This window comes from Clinocottus analis, unplaced genomic scaffold (genome assembly GCF_023055335.1).
Source record: "Clinocottus analis isolate CAN_PGR_092001 unplaced genomic scaffold, fCliAna1.0.p SCAF_14, whole genome shotgun sequence".
NCBI classification, from domain to species: domain Eukaryota; kingdom Metazoa; phylum Chordata; class Actinopteri; order Perciformes; family Cottidae; genus Clinocottus; species Clinocottus analis.
Genome location: NW_027175865.1, coordinates 8420454 through 8441335, shown reverse-complemented (window position 1 = coordinate 8441335; position 20882 = coordinate 8420454). Strand labels below are relative to the sequence as shown.

The 20882-nt window shown below is 38.7% G+C and overlaps 1 protein-coding gene across 1 annotated transcript in view; it reads right to left on the bottom strand.

The window, feature by feature from the left end:
• necab1 (N-terminal EF-hand calcium binding protein 1) overlaps positions 1-20611 on the bottom strand; it is a 27662-nt gene extending 7051 nt beyond the window's left edge. The window contains exons 1-8 of the mRNA XM_068576326.1: positions 20416-20611; positions 18408-18432; positions 15969-16077; positions 12052-12077; positions 11195-11292; positions 5814-5950; positions 1802-1923; positions 275-351 (exon numbers count right to left, since the gene is read on the bottom strand). Of these exons, the coding sequence (XP_068432427.1) occupies positions 275-351; positions 1802-1923; positions 5814-5950; positions 11195-11292; positions 12052-12077; positions 15969-16077; positions 18408-18432; positions 20416-20502 (681 nt within the window). The 5' untranslated portion in view covers positions 20503-20611. The remainder of the gene's footprint in view (positions 1-274; positions 352-1801; positions 1924-5813; positions 5951-11194; positions 11293-12051; positions 12078-15968; positions 16078-18407; positions 18433-20415) is intronic.
• Between the last annotated feature and the right edge of the window lie 271 nt (positions 20612-20882).

Genomic DNA, 20882 nt, shown 5'->3' with positions numbered 1-20882 from the left:
CAGATGATATGAAGATCCACCATCTGCACTTTCTGGACCATTGTTTACTGTTTTTCTGTCTTCTTAATGTCTTTTTTTTGTCTTTTATATTTGTCTTTTGTATATGTACGAAGAGCAAAGGGAAACCAGAGTCAAATTCCATGTACATGAAAATGTACATGGCCATTAAAGCTGATTCCGATTCTGATTATGAAATAACAGGAGCAAAGAAGAAGAAGGAAGAGGCAGGAAGGAGCGGATTGTTTGGAAAAGGTTGAAAAAAAAAGGAAATTACCTTCTTTTCGAGCCGGTCGATGAGCCTCTGCAGTCGGTTGACCTGGATCATCCACTGGCTGTCTTCTTCGTAAAAACCTAGAGATACAAACCGGATAGGGTTCAGATGGAAAGAGTGAAGATTAAAGGTGAAGGGATGAAAGGTGCTGCTATACATCGACTGTATTTTAAACACATTTTCCTCCATTGATTATGTGACCCGAATACCTCTCAAAAGGTGACCGTGTCCCAGGAGACATTTCAAGGTGTTCTTTCATGTAATGCAGTGCACAATCAATAGAAACGCTTTGACCCGCGTACTCAAAGTTTATAGAGGCTCTGCAGCTGCAGCGCAGGTCTCTCAGCAGCCATGGCTGATGTCGTAATTGAGGTTTAATCAAAATGTTATGTATGTTACATACAACGACAAGGCAAGGAGTGAATCTTAGGAAGTTACGTTTTCTTCTCATCAGGATTGTTATTTGAATTAAATAACTAAAAGTGTATCGTAATGACTTTAAGCAATAGTCCTTAAAAATATAAAACAATATAACTTAAAGATCCACTGGAAGTCAAGTTTATTTTTAAAGATTCAAATCCCAAATTTGACTTTTCAAAAATACAGCACTAAAATACATAAAATATAACATATTTTTTCTCTGTTTGCATTGGGAGTGTCGTTATACCAATTTAAAATAACTGATATTTAAACGTGAAATATTTATATCATTTTGATTTTACACTTTTGACAATATTGTGTAAATAATCCAGCGCCTCTTGCTGCAGACTCTCTCTCTCTGCCTCCACTTGACACTTGACAAAATGCATGATAAACACAGTTAAAGATGAATTTGCCTGATAGCATTATTATAATAATAAATTCAATTAAATAGGAATTGCAATTGTGACTTTTTTCTCCACAATAATTCCATAGTGAAACTGACAATGTGACAGTGGATTTAATGGGGACAATTGGGATTACAGGAGTGTTTGGTAATGATTGTATTCATTCAGGTTTATGGCGTCCCTCACTATTGAAGACATATCCTGTCCACTGTGAGCAGCTCTGCATGAGAGAGACGCATCACAACTCAAACATGCATCACACTGCAGGCTGGTGCTGCACTTGTGCATCACAAACCAGGGAGCGCTGGACAGATTATCTAACTCTACCCTGCAGCTGCTGGTACGTGTGTTTATTATGACTGGAGCTTTTTGTGTTCAGTGATTATGTTGTGTGAACGTGCCGTCACATGGTGATTTGAGATTGAGAGCTCACGACCTCAAACCTTCACGTGGCTTTGGATCGACACCCGGGAGCACATGAGAACACAACTGTCCACTTCAATCTCTCTCTGTCTCTCGCTTCAGCTTCTCTCTCACACCGACACTCGCCCTCCCCGCCCTCCCTCTGTGCTCGGCCCTTCTTCCTGTGGAACACTCGGACTGGTCATAACTCAAGTGGACCACTGCAGCATGAAAGACAACGCAACGCTCTGATCATTTATACGACTCGTGCCGCACTAGACAGCAGAACATATAAACCCACCTGAATTGACAAGACTGAGGAGAGGGTTGTTAGGAGAGAGGCTGCTGTTCCTCTGAAGCCTGCGATTGGAGCGACGACCCGACCACTGGATAGACAAACCCTCTGGCTTCAGCGGGCCCTGCCTGCAGTCACAGCAGGGAGAGATCAATATTATGCATATTTTCTTTGAATATTGTTGAGATTGCATTACAGTTAAATGCGCTCCACACACCACGTGACAGATGGGTCCCACGAAGTGTTTCCCTTGGATTTGGGCTTTGCTGACTCTCAAAAGTGAACAGTAAGAAATGCAATTTTAATAGTTTATTGTATGAACTCATTTGTGCCAAGACCATAAAAAAAAGAAGAGGGACAACTTGTACTGTTCTTTTATTTTTTGTAATGTCATTTAGGAGGAAGCGCCCCAGGGGAAAACATAATTCTTTGCTAAACTTTATTTGTGGCGATTTCTTTTCTTTCAGACTAGTGGAAACAAAACATCCCAATTATGCATTTAAGTATTTATTTTACTACTATCTTTCTGCGCGTGTAGATTCCTCCTAAATTCACCAAAAGTTAGCATTAGAAAATGTCTAATTTGCAAATTTGAAGAAAAGCTTTTCATGTCAACAAAATGAAACACAAACCTGCAGCTTCATACAATGTTCAGATTCAAGTTGTGGGCATTTAAATAGTGCATATTTTGTATGCCTATTGAAACTTATAATAAAATAAATAGTTGCACAAATGTAAGTTATCAACTGGAACATGGTGATATCTAGTTGTTAAATACTTTTACCTGACACCAGTTGACGGAAGCACACATCTCATGAATAAGTGCCTCAGCTCAGGGTTGAAGTTGTCCGGGCTTACATTATATTTGTATGTTGTGTTGGTCTGTCAGTGATGCTAATGCCAGTGACAAGGTACATGCAGCTGCAGGGTGACATCACCTGTATTTATCTTTTGCGCTGTCAAGTTCTTTGGTCCCATATTTTGAGAAGACCTCAGGGTGTGTGTGTGTGTGTGTGTGTGTGTGTGTGTGTGTGTGTGTGTGTGTGTGTGTGTGTGTGTAGGTGTGTGTGTGTGTGTGTGTGTGCGCACGCATGCACAGGTGAAAGCACAATCTCATGTTAATGTATGTGTGTTATAGTGTGATAACATTCTTGATTTACTATTATAACTAATAATAATATAGATCTGTGTTTTATAATATACTAAAGTCACAGTCATCACCACAATGAGGACTCTCTATTCTGGAGAGAGACGTCAACAGACTGTGCAAAAGTCAAAACCCCCGAAAAGAAGCCGGCCCAGACTCTGTGTCTCCCCCTGTTTCCCCTGTTCCTGCTTCTTGGGCTCCATCCTTACTCAGGACCTCAAACGGGAGATGAACATCAGCTCCATCACTATGAAGGCTAAGCAGAGGATGTTCTTCCTCAGGCAGCTGAAGAAGTTCAACCTGCCAAAGAGCATGATGGTGCACTACACTGCCATCATTGAGCCCATCCTCTGCTCCTCCATCACCGTCTGGTACGCTGCAGCCACTGCCAAGGACAAGGGCAGGCTGCAGCGCATCATCCTCTTTGCTTAGAGGGTGATTGGCTGTAATCTGTCTTCCCTCCAGGACTTGTTTGCTTCCAGGACCCAGGACACACACTGTTGGAGTTGTTTCCCGCTGGCAGGAGGCTGCATGCCATCAGGACCAAGACCTCACACCACAAATGTCACACATTCCCCCACATCTTGGATTGTTTTCATCCCACCTGCCAGTTTACTAAACTCTCCTGTCATTTTCAAATCCTCGCACAGCATGATCAGCTCTCATTCCTCTCACCTGGTTCTCCAATGCCCACCTCACTTGCGGCACATCCCCTCATCAGTCCCTTACCATTTAAGGCCTCGTCTTGCACTTGTTCTTTTCCAGATTGTCTTGTGTGTTACTATCAAGCGCTCCAGATTACATTCCTGATTACTACTCCATATCAACCAATTCTTGACTACAGATTATCTGCCTGCTCTTTTTGGATTTTTTTGCCTTGACCCTGCCTGACTTGGGTAAACAGAACTGTCCTGGTCTATCTATCTCTGTGTTGTGTTTTGGGGTTTCTGTGCCCTGGTACTCATAACCGTTACAACAAGAACAGTTCCTTTCAGCTGCAGTCGACAAAGCTCTGAACAACTGACTCAGACTCTTACATCCCCAGGACAATTGGAGCTTGCACATCTTCTCTTTTATTAAAATACACATGCCACTTTTATTTTATAATATTATACTTGTTTTAAAGTACTGTTATCTGTGTATCTTTAAATTATGTTTTGACTGTTACTATATATTTTTATATGTTTTTTCGGCCTATGTTTATTGCCATTCACCTTTCACCGAGTCAAATCCCTGGTATGTGTAACGTGCTCGGCAAGTAAGCGGTTCTGATTCTGACTCTGATCTTATTTAGAATGATCTCCTTTGGTCGATAATAGATGGTTGCTTCATATGACACCACTTATAATAGATTTTAAATGCACCCTCCTACATCTGGGATAAATGCAGAATGCATAATTAACCCACAAGTGAAACGTGTGTGTATGCTTGATGCATGGAGTAGGAAGAACCAGGTCTTTATATTTCATACTGTAATCGTCTAAAACAAATCTGAGATCAGCAATCGAGTAAAGATCAGCAGCCTTTGTGTTCCTTTCTTAGCCTTTATGTTAACGAAGGAGGAAGAGGAGGCAGAGCAGACTATGTGGTCAGAATTAGAGACCTTTTTGTCCGTGTTTCAGCTTTTCTTTTTCAAAGCTAGGATATGATTTACTAAAATAACGAAATGATTATGCAGATGAATGATGAATCAAAGCAAATTAGATGTTAACTTTGGGAAAATAACAACAAATCACCAAGAGGAAAGAAACAGTACAACTTGTAAATACAAAGCTGATGCTCAGCTCTGAGTCATACCATGCATCCATGAATATGAGCTCCAGTTCGTCCTCTTCACACGTAAAAAAAATGACCATAGAAACCAATTTTAAGCCACTAGAGAAACAAACAAGTCCTCTAGCTGTTTGGAAGAACAGCGTGATAGCACTCAGATGCACAGGGGAATTATTGAAGTGTGGCAATTCAGAGACGGATGCTGGAGGAGAAAAAGCTCTGGGACCAAGGGACAGACACACTTTGACATGAAAGGGAGATAGAGAGGAGGAAACATTTAGAGGAGGCAAGGAGAGGACAGGAAAAAGGGGAAGAGTTGGAAGGAGTCTCAAAGTACATCATGTTCTGCCTCTGAGAATAAGTTTAACATGAGCAGAAAAGGGACACAACGATCATTTCAAACTGAACTCCAGGTCTGACTTCTGAATGAGAACGCAGACTGATCAAGTACTGCATGAACCTAACACACACACACACACACACACACACACACACACACACACGCACACACACACACACACACACACACACACACACACACACACACACACACACACACACACACACACACATCTTCTTCATAGCAGTATTGAAGAATCTCTGAGTAAAATGGTCTTATGTGAAAAGGTCCATCTATTATTTTCTCCTTCAGTAATTTACTGCTATCCCCAATATCCTTTGATAATGTAATTTGGATTTCAGGCCATTGAAACCATCTTTCTTTGTATTTGGTTTTGTTTTATTGGACTATATTTCTCTCAAGTCTTAACAATCCCTTTTTAATCTTTTCCCTCTATGTATATATTTCCCATAGGAAGGTTCCAGAGTCATCAAATAAATACAGGATTATAGATAAGTGCTGGATTAGAGAGAAGAGCAGGCGGTCTTCACAAATACAGGGTAGGAACCTGTGTTGTTGCACAGCACCTTGGATGAAAGCATCATTTAAACCTAAAATGTGGGATGCCAATTAGTGTGCGTGGTTTGGACAAAGCTGTCGCACTAGATGTGATAACTGTAATTATAGGTGCCATTGTACAATATAATTTATCCAAGTTTTAAGGGCTAATTGTATGTGTGTGAAAGATTTGTTCGTACTTCTCCTGGCGAGTCTGCTCCGCTGTGGTTTCCATGGCACACTCCAGAGAGCTTTGAAGTGAGTGCAGCTGATTGGTTGTCTCTTTCAGCAGGAAGCGGGTCACAAACTGCTCCAGGTGGGTGGACTCCTGATAATCCTGTCAATCACAAGGAAGGAGGTGGAGGAGTTTTAGAGTGGGATGCACGATAAAAAGAAAGGATGACTGAGCAGCCACGCGGTTCACATGCCAGTCAGGAGTCACTCAGCGTCCACACCGCTTCTGCTAATTAAACAACGCTTAAAAGATCAATCAATCAGAAAACATCTTGTAAAACAGCTGCGGGAGAGAGAAAAGAGGAAGAAGAACAATATGGGGATTTTACACATCAACTAAAGACTGCCTTAACTGGTATTTAATCATTTTTAAATAGATATAAGAAGACAACGTAAAATAAGAACTCAATTTATATGTTGAGTATATTTACAAGAAGGAAATGTAAGTTTCTGTTGTATTAATCAATTTTACTCCAAATGTAGAACTCATTCATTAATTCCTTAATGAATCATAGATATGTCTGTACAATATTGTTGTCTAAATTATTTGTTAAAAACAAATATTCGACTTTGTTGAGCGTGGAACTGAATTTATTTCCATTGTTGAACCAAACGTCCTGTTCAAGAATTTATAAAGATGGAAACAGGCATTTGATCTCTTAAAAGGGGACCCAGGTAATTTAGTATTGAACTTTCATTAAGTTGGGGCACTTACAAAAGATATGCTATAAAAAGACAGAACAGGGACAGAACCATTTCCTGACTTTAGCAAGTAATTTATGTTTTTAAATATCTACATTTTAGTGGGTTGCAAAGACAATCGGGGTCTGAAAGATTACATTCTGGTGTTTTTCATGTTAAAAACCATAAATATACCCCAGTTCTCATTGTTTTGATGTTTGATCAGAGGTATCTCCTTATGTTTTAGCAGATTACATGTTTGCATGGTTCATGTTAAAGAATATTTTTTAACATAACATCAAAACTGCGTAACAGACTTCAATCCTAATCACATATGAGAAATAATTCTCAGAGGATTTCCGGTCGAGACATAATGTGTCATTTTGCGAATCAAGTGTACATTTTATTATTTGCTTTGTTTGTTCTGTAAGTTGAAAAAAAAATCTCACTGAATGTAATTTTGGATAGACATAGACAGGACGACTGAGTCATATGTTGGATCCGAGGAGATTGATTGATGCTCGGATCAACAGAGTTTGCTGTTTGCACGCCAGCTCCCATGTTTTAGCACACTGACTGTTAGTACAGTTGACAAACAATTATGGTTCGTAAAACATTGAGAATGATTAATGTGTGTGTGTGTGTGTGTGTGTGTGTGTGTGTGTGTGTGTGTGTGTGTGTGTGTGTGTGTGTGTGTGACAGAGAGCGAAAGAGGGGGAGAGACAGAACTATATATTTCAGGGATTGGTATTTATTGTGTTTTCAAAAGTATAAATGTGATGGCTTGATTTTAAAAGCTGGATTCATTTATCAGACTGTGGAATTGCGCGCGCACACACACACACACACACACACACACACACACACACACACACACACACACACACACACACACACACACACACACACACACCTACACACACACACAGATGACAGTCTGTTCATCTGAACTCTTCTCCAAAGGCCGATCATTAGTCTTCTCCCATTCATACTATCAGCAAATCAGATTAAAGATTGAACAGAGTCTCAAAATGTGAGTAAAAAAATGTGACTCTGTTTTTCACAAGAAGAAAAATAGAAAAACTCTCTGGTTTCTGTTGTGTTTGATTTAAAAACACAGCATTGCTATTGGTCATGAATACTGTTTGATCCCCTGACATTCTGACTATCAGCACACACTTGCACACACACACACAGACATGCACACACACTTGCACACACACACACACAGACATGCACACACACACATGCACACACAGGCACATTCACTCAGTGAGAGTGAGTCACGACAAAACTGGTAAAGGTCAGTCTCCTGTCTACCATCTGAGCATAGATTACCTCCTGTGATCTGTTCCTTTGTGTGTGTGTGTGTGTGTGTGTGTGTGTGTGTGTGTGTGTGTCCACCTCACCAATCTGCAGTCATTTTGAACAACGTACGGTTCGCAATTGGTTTTCCCTTTTGCCTTTTCATTGATCTTTTATTTTCAGTTATACAAGAGTCAAATTAGTTCTTTGTTGGAGACGATGCACTGCTGCTAATAACCACACCGTGAGCCTTATAGTCTGGGTTATGACTACTTAACCTCCACCTTGCAATCATACCTCACCCACTGCAATGATGACTTCATCTCAGTATTTTTTAAATCCTGATTGCAAATCATCATCAAATAATGTCAAAAAGAAGCTGATTGAAATGTGAAAACCTTTCTCTCTGATTAATTTAAAGTGCCCGAACAAGAGATTGGGACAGAAATTGTCAAGATATTACACACAAAGTTTGTGTGTAAAATCCTTCCTTCATTCTAAGAAATTAAAGGCTACTTTCAACTTCACCCTGCAAAAGCTGATTGGAGACACAACGAGAACACAACATTGTGATATTGTCACCTTTTCAGTAAACTAGTGCAGTGTCTGTTCACTGTTTTGTGATTTGTAATTAGCACATTGTATGACGTGTGTACTTGTGAAAATTCCCACATGTCAGGTCAGATGTGTTGACTATGTCCCATTCGCGTATCTCTAAATAATAACTAGTTTGTGTATTGTGTGGATTTTAATTTGGATATGTGTCAATACCCATTTAGGAAATACTGTAATGTAATACATTATTTTGCTAATTTCGAAATTGTCAACAACTTCTGGTACAGCTTTCATTTGTGCATTTTACCATCCAACCACAGACATTATCTTCGTTTATTTTCATAATAAATAATATAAAACACCATAAACTGTGAAGTTCAAAGCAACTTCTTTGGCTGCTAGAGGAGGTTTTGTATGGGACTTCTCTAAATAACGTTGGCAGGAGTATCTGTGCAAAATGAAACCCTCTGTGTCTCAGCACAGATACACATAGTACATGCCTGGCTTTGATTCAGAGGCACAATCTTGTTCCAGCTCCCCCGCACATGTGCATGGATGTTTGATGACACAAAAGCACACACATACACACACACACACTCAAACACATTAGCCTGCGCATACGTAAGCTCGCACAAACACACACTAATAATTATTTTTTGCAAAAAGAAAGGAACACCTCACAAAACATGCAGCCAGCCCCCTCACATACGTCCACAGCCAGAGACCACCCACTCAAATACATATACAGTTAATAACAGAGACGGCTGAGCTTCACTAACGCAGCATCTGCTCTCCTCCCTCCTAAGAGGATACTGGCTAACAGATATATACAGTTTGCCATACGTTCCTTTTCTCTCGATATGACACATTTAAGGTCAAATCATTCATGGCATTGTAGATGGGGAAACCATTGGGTTAGCTCCAGAGAGTAAACACCAGAGGGCCATCAGGGTGTTCACAGTGGTTATTGGATTTCAAAGATATTGCCTTGGTCAATAACTCCTCAATTCTGTCCAATTCCAGCACAGTAATTTCATTTGATTTCAACTCAAATATCCGTTGCATACACTATATCTGTGAGGGAACAAGAGTGTACAAAGTGTTGATGGGAAACAAACTTGATCTGTGAGATTTCTCCAGTGTCATGAGGTACACTGGAGAAATCGGTCTCACAAATCAAGATATTTTTTTTAAGGGCTGGGGGCTTTTGAAAAGTCCACAACATGATGAATATTCTTGTTTTGAATGACAAACCAATCCTTAAAACACATATCCACGCTTCCTCTACTGTTCCTCTTCTTTCTCTCCTGATGTTTCACTTCCTGCTCTCAGCTATTCTCCTGGAGAACAGAAAATTAGTTTGGGTGCAATTACATTTCAGCACCTCGTCACAGGTCAGCAGAAGTTCAGGTCTATGAAAGATTTCAAAGGTATTGCAGAAGTGTGTGTATTTCAGAAATGAAGGCACATGTAATTCACTTATGTGCTCCTGCAGGTCCGACCTTTTTGAAACCTATTTAAAGAAAAAATCATTTCTCCTGAGTGATATTTTTTTCAAAGGATATGATTTGGTTCTTTTCTTTGTACGCCAAGTTTGTTTATATGCATATAATGAAGTCATTTATTACTTGATGCTATTTTTTCTTTTTTCTCTGTTCATTAAGTGCTCAAACATACCAAACCAAAAACTGTCCCCACAGTTCTTAGGTGTTAAAGTTGAATGTCATCATGTGTTACCTCTTTGCACGAATCAAGAACTAGCACCAATAATTAAACGGTTTTACTCCCACTTTTTCTTTCTGCTGCAGATCTGAGGGGCGATTTGAGCCTCAGTGCGTGAGGTATGTGCCAGGGTGAGAAACTGCAGAGGAAGAGAGGGTGGCAGGAACAAAAAGAAGCCCTCCCTGCAGGTGTACTGCCATTGTCCCTTCTGTCCTCCTTTTTTCTTTTTCCATCTCTGCTCATTTACCTTCATCTCTCATCTGTTTGCCTTTCTAATCCCTCTTCACTTTACTGATAATCTAAAAAGGTACTCAGCTTCTGCCACAGCTCTCAATTTAAGGTTGAGAGTACATGCAGCTTTATCCAAGGCATGATCAAAAGCAGTGTATGTTTGGTTATGAAGCCAAAACCCATTTAATTCCTTGTCTGTGTTGGCTACATGTACAAAAAGAATCATAACACGTTTTGTTCGGGGGTCAATTAGTAGCATGAATAAGTCCTGGCTCGTCATTTTTGGCTCTGTAATGGAAATCTGATGCGAGATCTAACGAAGCCAGTTGGGCAGCCGAGGAGCATGCTGGGAGAGATTTGAGATGTGGAGTTAAGGACATGCTGTGAGTAAATCAAACATCTCTCATTATTATCATTATGTGCTCTGCATGATATGCCAGTGTGGGTCTGTGTATGAGCGTGTCACTGGGATGTAAATTACAATGAATATATATATATATGTGTTTAACAGAAATAGTAACAGCATCCATTTAGCAGACTTTTCTCCTTTAATCTGTCTTTTACACAATTTGCCACGAATGTCACAACCGTTTTTGCTGCCACACCAGATGGAAACACACTCACACAGCATGCACACACTGCTGACACCGTTTATTTTGTATACTTTTTTTGCAGCTAAACTTATGCATATACATATGGGGATCCTCCAGTTTGTGTCCGGAAGATTTAAACGGGACATAAATACAGATATGATTGCAGATATCAAATATTAAACATGATATCGTGATAAGTGTTTTTTGTTGAGAAAAGCAGGTTTAATTTTCAAATTATAGTTTCATTTCTCTCAACTTACCTTCTTTGTTTTGTCCATCGACTTCAGTATGGACATATTCAGGTCTTCTAAGGCAGCGAGAACATTCTCATATTCACAAAGGTGCTGGGAGAAATACTCTTCACAGCAGAGCGACAACATAAAGGAGAAAACATTTTGTGAGTTGAACAACTTGGACAGGGCTGTAGGTGCGTTTCTTCAGCAGCGCTGCGTGACAGCTCAGTCACACAGAGCCTGTAGGGGTTTGGTCACAGCGCATGTGACAACATCTTACATGGTTCTTTTCTTATTCTGGGGCGACGGTCCTCCTGACTGTGAGGTAAAAGCAAGTTAACCTTCCTTTTTGTGTTAGCTTTCTATACCATTTATTGTGTTAACAGGTTGGTTTTTACCCATGTCTTAAATCAGCTGTAAAATACACTAAAAACAACTATCTATCATCCAATTTGTTTCTCATCTCTTGTTAGGCTTCATTATCCAGGAAAATATTGTATATGTAATACTATTTTTGTTGTGGGCCTCGTAACACAAAATATAGATTTGCAGGTCGAAAAAACAACAAGTAAATGAGCAACTCTTATTTTTATAACTGGGTTGAAACCAACCCTAACAACACAAAGGTCATAATTTCAACAAGAGCGTTTTATAATTCAGTGAAACATTTTCGTTTTGTTTTATTTTGTTGAAATAAAGGTTCCTGACGAATTCAAAAAGCCTTGAGGTAATTAACACATTTTATGTGGTTCTTTTATGCATTTAAAACCTAAAACCAGTCGGTGATGACCCTAACACAAGAGGAAGGATAAAGCTTGAACCGTCCAACTTTAGTTTTTACTGGTATTACTAGTTATTCTCATGTAGGTGAAGGATCAACTTACCACAGAGCTCATCAGTGTCCACATTGCTGCAAAACAAAAAATGAGAAAGAAACATTTCAATGAAAATAATAATAACAATTTAAAAAAAGTTCAAAGGAGGTGCCAGATTAATCTTGTACCTCTAAAATGTTTGCTGGACCGACTACGGTTGGGTGAATCAGTGTCTGATGACAAATACAATGTCATGACTAGTTTAATAATTGAGTTGCTTTGCCAGACAGTGAATCCCTTCACAGGAAACCCTCCAGGAATTTTGAAGAGAGCATTTTAAAGTGTAACATGTGTCATTGTACATTTTATTCCTTGTTACAAGGAAGGAGGTTGGGGGATTGAAGGGGTTTCTATTATCTTCACATGAACTGTAGCTGAGGTTCACAGGGAAGAAAGTGCTAAAGCAATCAATCAGTCCAAATGGGAGAAACCTGTAAGAGCCACAGAGGACGGCAGGAACAGGAAGAGGGTTCAACACTAAACTGAGTTACTCAGTGAAAGATCAAATTTATGTGTCTTGAAACTGAGCTGTTGGGAGGTTCTTTATAATGAACCATGCACAAGTGAAGCGCTCCATATTGTAACTAAAGATTGGAAACATTCACAGTGGAGTTTTGTGCATGTTAAGTAATGCTGTGTAACTGCAAATACAAATTATTCATGTACAAATTAAACTCTCTGCATTTCGAAACCACACACAATATTTGTTTGTTTTGATGTGAAGTATTGAATAATCTTGCAATGTGCAACATCAACCTGAACGGCCTCGCCAGCCTGTCACGCAGCCCTCGGAGCTTAGTGACTTATTCTTTAATTAATACAGGATTTGATTTGAGACCAAATTACTTCTAAACAACTTTGCCATCTGTGAAATGAACACAGAATGAGGCATGTGTTTGTTTTGGTTGAACAGAGTCCATTGAAGTTCTTTGTGCTTTAACAGATAGCACAGTGATGGTGGATGTAATGATGACGAGATGTCTGGAGGTGCAAATAATATTTGTTTGTGACTCTAATTCTGTTGTTGTCATATATGACATACATATCTCCATCATTGTTGCCAAAGCTTAGTGTCTAACATATCATGATGCTCTCATGATGAGGATAACACATTGCAATATTTGCCGTGGTCATGAGAAAATGTAACACAAAGGAGAAAAGCAGACAATTCAAAATACAGTTAAAATGTTAAAATACATAACAATTTGTTTTTGGAGTTGATAAGTGGATAAGTTCATTTAAAATGTGTCGAGATCGCCATGGTTTCCTTAAAAACCACACGTCAGGATGAATTACAGGGAAATGTGTATAAAATGAAGCAGCTCAGCACCATTACTTACAGTAACTCGTGTTGTTAAGATTTTGGTGGGGTTGGAACATATTTTATGAGTGTGAAGATGTCCTATTAAATGAGTTATTGCATAAAGAAAACTGCCATTTCAGTGAAATAACTGGCATGACTTGAATGTAAAATAATGTTAAATATGTAACATATGGTTGAACATATAATACAGTAACAGCTGACCAGTTAAACATATGTTGTCCTGCTTTTGTCTGTGTTCAGTCTGCATTTGTACAGATATGTGAGATATGTGTTTTTTATTTTTATTTTTTATTGAATGCCAGAATTTTCAGTTCATTTTCAAGTCCACTAGTAAAGTTACATGATGGTCTGCAGACTCAAGTATTGACATTTGGTTGGTGAAGGTTGTTACAAACTAAAACTATAACATAAACAGGCAGTTCATCTGGACCAAGAATTTTTAGAATACCGTTTAACAAGAAAAATAATATTTTTTCTGTTTTCAATTTTGTTGAAAATAGATTTTTGTGTTTCATGTTTCTGCTCAACCTCACCTGTTCCCACTTTGCCCTCATCCGCCCTGCAGTCCTGACCTTTCCAACCTGTCACTCACCTGCTTCACCCATTCCCCCTAATCAGTCCGCCAGTACCGGTTCATTTACACGAGACACACGTTGCCATGTGCCTTGTGTCATTGCTGGCAAGCCGCTGTCATCTGAAACCTGATATCTGTTTCCTGACATTTAGCTCCTGGTTTGTACCTTAATCTGGTTAATTCATCCTGAACTTTACTCGTCCATCTGCTTTGTCTGCATTTGCAATATCACAGCAACATAAAAAAATTGATACTATATAACAAAAATAAAACAGTAAAGTAAATACAACACACTGGTCATACCACAAAAAAAACTACATTTGCATGTCTGCAGGCAGACAGAGCAGAAGAGCACAGGCAGCCTTACTATTGAGCTCCTTGACACGTGTTTTAATTAAATACAATTAGACAAATGCACTCAAGACTCACTTAACAGCAAATCAGGCTATAATTACAAAGAGACTAAACTAATAGAATATCTGTCCACTAGTGGCCAGTAGTAATAAGAGAATGTGTATGATATTCAGTCTTGGAAAAGTAAATGTCAAAATTAATACTTAAACATAATTACAGCATTGCCTGGAACTGTTGTGGTAAATTACTTTTAAATAAATGTCTTACCTTTGTTGAGATGATCTGATAAAGTTGCACTAACAGCAGCAGGAAACATTATAAACCTCCAGCTGCTGCGGCTCAAAGCGTTTCATTATCTGGTTGCAAAACACTGTTTAATTATACCGATGAAGGACGTCACGCGATCGACACACTGCCTTGAGCAAACTCAATAATTAAACAGTGTTAATGAAGTCAAACAGAACTCTTTGCCTCCAATGACACAAATGAAAGCCATCATGCTGCCACCATTACTCACCAGCAGCCACCACAGTGTGGAAGATGCTGACTGACTTTACTGAACTGAGACCAAAGCCTCCTTATGAACATCAACCTCCTCCTGTTAAAATCTCCCTCAGTAGTTTCTTTACATTTCACTTCCTGTATCTTTCTGCATCGTGCGTTGTACCATAGGCGCTCATGGACATGATGTATTTCCACAAAGGGGCCGAATTACCAATGAGAAGACCTTTGATGTTTGAGGTTTTAGTCAAGTGGCCTCGTCTCATCTTTTTTTTAATCGACAATTTCCATCAAAGCAAAACTTCACTGAACTCTTGAGTTTTCCTCAAGTGACTTGTTTGATGCTTTCAGTGTTATTAAAAGACATTTTGGTTAACAGGTTGATTCATTTTTTTGCTTTGAGAAGATGGGGGGCAAGGGCAGTTTGGTTGTTTTAATACTCAAATAGGCTTAAGCTATAGCCCTATTGGCAAAATTCAAATGTTGTGGCTTTCTGGTATTTACCAAGCATATTTTAAAGAAAGATATTATTAAATTAAGCTTTATCTCTAAGGAAAATAAATGGCAGCTGATCGACGACATTGACTTCACCTACATCGTGAGTGAAGCGTTGGTAAAATAATTATTAGTTCACACATTGACTGCGATTTCTATTGAGATGGAACATCATCACACAAATGCATATTTTACAATGTTGAGCGAAAAATATATTATTTTAAGTTTTACATTTATTTAGTGTAAGAACAATTATTTGTTGAGAATAACTTTTTTTAATTCATGTTAACGGGTTAACATTCTTAACATGTATGGATATTTGGAAGTTATGATCAGAGCTGATGTGGGTTGAAGATGTAACTCAGTGAAAGTACATTTAATATTAATTCATAGTAGTTTTATAGTAGTTTTAGAAAAGGGGCATCTTTGTCCTCATTTATTCACATTTCTTCTGCTTCCTGGATGTGAGTACACTAGGTTGTCACAAGAAAGTTGTATGTAATTCATTAGTAAATGAGTAAAAACAAAGATACCTTGCAGACTAAATGCTGAAAGCTGCCACTACAGTTTCATTATTTCCAAACAGCATCGTCATCTACCTTTCCTCCATCATCCGCATCTCGATTCTGTCCTCCATGGAATGCAATAACAATAAGATAGAGTAATGAATGGACTTACTCTGTGTTATGAGTGTCAATTGTGTGGAAGAGCTCCTGTAATTCCTCAGCTGTCAAGACTCCATCAGAGAAGTAGGCTTTGAATTCATCAAAGGACAGCTTTCCATCATCTGGGGATGGAGCACAAATACAGCTTGTCAACACAGCGTCAGTGCAGCTCAGTCAGAACGGCAACATCATTTTCTTCAATCCCAAGATTAGTTGTGGGTCAAATGAGCATTCGGGTCGTGTTTGTTGGACATAAAGAAATTTAAGGGAATGTATCAGGAGGTGAAAAGATTTAAAGGTCGTTAGTCGCACAGATTTAAGTAATCATCATTCCATAAGAAACTAAGTTTATATGAATAATGTAGGTCCACCTGCTGAGCTGATGAAAGTGAAGGTAACTTGAGATAACATGAGATGCGGCATGTTATAAAGTGCAGGGGCTGAATAATCAAAAGATATCAACCGTGTATAGATAAAACTCCGTCAACAGTGGAAAAGGAGGTAATAAAACTAACTCCACAGTGCAACATTCTTCTTTGTTTTTACTATCATAGTAAACAACACTGAAGGGTCGTCACCATTTGTTCCATTAGACCAACTTAATGGTAATCGTGAACAATTAGTCATTATTATGCTTAGAGTCTCTGCAATTATGCTGAGAATAAAAAGGCCAAAGCTATTTTAAATATTCATGAAGTAAAAATAAACAGTTTTAGGAGCTGAATATCCTGCAGCAAAATGTACATAATCAACCAGCCAACATATTTTCTCCACACAGCCATGTAATATTTTCTGTGTAGTTTCTGTCTGTTAGTGTGAGGTGAGGTGGCTGACCTGCTGCTCTGGAGGTGATGTTGAGTATGTTGGTCATGTGAGTCAGAGAGATGATCAAAAGCAAATGTACACAAATCAAATCTCGATGAGTCCAGAAATAATCTTGGAATGGACCTGAGGTACAATTGGTGCTTGCACAACACAAAATAAAGATGTGGGATTGCTTCTTATTTTGCTGCATGACATACGTTAAATCATCCCCAGCGAGGGACAGGCATTTAAAATGAATAATAAAGAATATTATGTGAATAATTAATTCTGATTAGGCACTTTTTGCATATCGATAAAAAAAATTGGGATTAAATCTTTCTTTGTCAAAATGTTAAACAAAACAAGATTCCAGTTTGTTCCTTAATTAAAAACAGTCATTTATATAGTTTGATTTTATATCATTATGATGGTTATATGTGAAAATTGAACAAATAAAATCTCAAATCTAAAATGTTGTATGAGGTCTTTACAAATCAAGTTATTTAATTGCAACATGTTCAGAGGAAATTAGCGGTAAAGTATTTTTTGACCACATATAAATGGAGAACATTCTGAAATTGTAACACAAAGGAGAAAAGCAAAGTTTATGTAATGAAAATTCCAGTTCTGTGTGTTTACTCATTCCTGCAGTCTCTATTAGAAACGTTGCTTTTCAATCTCGTGCTGTTCCATATTACCGTGTAATCTACCTGGCCGTCATTCCTTCTCAGCGCTCACTAATAGATGCTTATCCACATGTTGGAGTTGCTGGGTGGCAGTGTAGACATTGATTGTTGAGTTGGGAGATGCACTCAGAGCAGTAAAAAAGCTGAAAATGTAAAATCTATCTAGTTTGCATTGAAGTGTCAGTAATCCTGGTGGGAACATTGTTTTTACAGGGCGGTGTCACGACCCTCCTCCTCCTCTTCCTCTTCCTCCTCCTGCCATACTCTATAGGTGACCTTGTTATTTTGGTTCTCGGTTGCAGGTGCTGCTTGGAGTGTCGTCTGCGGGGTGAGACACACCTGTGCTGGTGGCCTTAATTAAAGACCTCCTCCATTTGGCAGCTGGGACTTTCTGAAGGAGATCCTTTGTGCCGCTGGAAGGGCACAGTTGCTGTGGCTATGTTTGAGGTCTGTTTCTTTGTACACGCTGCCACAGATCCATACATGCACTTCACTACGAATAACTGATACCTTCACTTTACATAGTTTGACTTATGTTCAAAATAAATTGCTTCTTGTTAGCAGCCTGCTCGTTTGTCTCCCTGTTTGTTGCAATCTCTGAGCTGGGTTGTGACAGTATTTTGTATATTTTCAGTCAACATGATGATAATGTCACACAAGATGGTGGAGATGAAAATAGCAGATTTAACCATAGAGCCCAGCTGAACACCTCCTAGTCCTTAATCATGAAATGCCATGATAAATTGTTGAACTGGTACAATTTGTTTTTACCCCTTTCCTTCATCAATAATCTGAAACTGAACCTCAGTGGGCATGGTCAGTTTCCATGGAAACAGGAAACTGACCATGATCAGCAGAGTCATGATCAGAATTTCATTGAGAAAGTAGGTTTTTACACATGTGGAAGAAATGTTGAAGTGATGCCGAAGACGCTGTGTGTGAAAATCTGGAGGGAGCTTTACCGTTTTTATCAGCTCTCCGTAAAATCTGTAAAGAGAAAAGGAAAAAAAGAGTGATATCATCAAAAGTAAACAGTGTGTGTTTGTGTGTGTGTGTGTGTGTGTGTGTGTGTGTGTGTGTGTGTGTGTGTGTGTGTGTGTGTGTGTGTGGTGGGAATCATCGATCACACTCAAGAGCAGTGTGCCAATAAATTATTGATAGTTCTGTCCCAGAGTCCAGATGAGTTGTAAGGCGAGTGAGTGATGACAACATCCGCTTAAAAAGGCTCAAACCACCTCAAAATAGCACAGCCCATTTTCTCTTCTTCTCAGGTTTATACTGATGAAGAATTCATTTAACATCTTTAGTCTATTTCCACTGCAGGCTAAATCTGACAGCATAACAATGAATGTGTAAGATCTAAATTTCAAAATGCCATTCTTCTGTTTGGATGTTCCTTGCTTGTGGGTCTTAAAAGCTGTGCTACAAAAGGGTAAAAAAATACTCGTAATATATCCACCCACCTACTTCTTGCTCTTGGCAGTCTGTTGTGTGTTCTGACTTACATAATCTGTTCTTATTTTCCTGCTAATCAGACTTTGTTGCCTCTTCTGTTCTGCCATCCACAACCTAAACTCTATCTCAGGTCTAGGTTTTTGAAAATTTTGGCAATCTCTAGTTTCTAAAAAGGAATCAATTAAATTAACTGCAATAATATTTTTCTCTCGTCAGATGCACCCACCATACCAAACAGATCAACAAATCTCCTCTCTTCTCTTTTTATCTCTTTTCATAACTTCTCTTCTCATGTCATCTCTTCTCTTCTCTTCTCATCTGTCCTCTTCTCATCTAATCTCATCTCATTCTAAGTTATCTGTGAAATATAATGAGTAAACTTAATGAATTCAACTAGGAATCGGATGGTCCTTGTTCCTGAAATGGAAATCTGACACCACACAGCATGAAAATCATAAAGAAAAACACACATGGAGCCTTATCACATCCGACCTGCTTCAGGCTGAAGCAACTGTTTGAAGTCAGTGTGTTTAATGACTTACATCCAGGTAAAGCAAAATCTATAGGAGATGTCTCGAAACAACAGAAGCTATACACTGTGACAACCCACTCGATGACAAGTAGTGGTTTAAATCCCTGCGGAGCACCTGCTCAACATCAGTGAGAGCTTTGATGTTATACGACGCATTCCACCGTTAATAACTCTTGGTTGCCATGTGTGCATCCTCCCCTGTCTCTGTCACACAGAGAAGGCAGCCAACAGGTTCATCATTAAGACATCACAAGCAAATGAAATAGCGGAGGAACGGGGAGCAATATACTTACAATGCAGTGTTGTGATACAGTGGACACAAAGTACCACACGATCATTAGCTGTGCTGATATTCATATATCTTATTTAATATTATTATCCAAGGAAGATCTACAAGATTAGGGAATCCACATGGAATTCTCCAACACTTTAAAAAACGTTCTTATATCTATTAGATTGTGTCTAATTCAGCTATAGGTTTGAATAATACCCTGACTTTTGTCAAACCAAGAAGACTTCTAATATTTAATTAACTTGGTATTTGGTTTTGAACACCGACATAAAAATGGATTGCAAGCCTTTGAAATCCTGACATCATGAAGCCAAATTAAAAGGTCAGCCTCGTCAAATTGATTAATTGATTAATTCTATGAAAAAGAAACCGTCTGTATCCTGCAAGCGTGTGAGGAGCCATGAACGTTAATGAAAATCCTGTAACCTAAATACTAAAATCCCTAACATATAGATTAAAAAAGGAAAATGCATGTTTTTCTTATAATACAATAATAACAAAAACAATCTGGAAAGCATGATAGTTTTTCATTTGTTCCTGCTACAGGCAACACATTATTATCTTGACAATTTGTAAAACAAATGTAATATAGCTCTGCATTATGCACATGTTTTTGCAATAATAGTGAAGATGAAATATGTATATATTTGTTTTACAAAAAGGTTATGATTTTAAAATGCCTTATACTTACATCTATGAAAATCGACATTCCCTTTTTCAGCTCCATTTGAGCTCTGGGCTCCTCAGACACAGACTGAACCTCCTCTGAACAATCCATCTTTTAAAATGTATCTTCACTTGTAAACTGCTGAGGAATGTGTGGGCTTGAACCTCTTATCTGATCAAAGCCAGTGGTCAGAAAGAGGGAATGCTTCACGCCGTCCAGAGATCTGACACAGTCAAGTCGGCCGGAATAAAGCCCCCGACTTCCGGATTAAAGTTTCACAAGTCAGCCATTCATTACAATATCAATGCAATGAAGAAAGTAGGAACAAAAGTTCTCTGCTCTCCTTTCGCTCCACACGTTTCTCAGTAAAGTATAATCTAAGTTATTCTGTGGGTACTTTTGAGGCTATTGTTTGCGTTACTCCTACACATACCCGACACTTAGACTGAATCTTTGTGTTTTTATTTTGAAAGTTGTTTTTTACTTCCTGT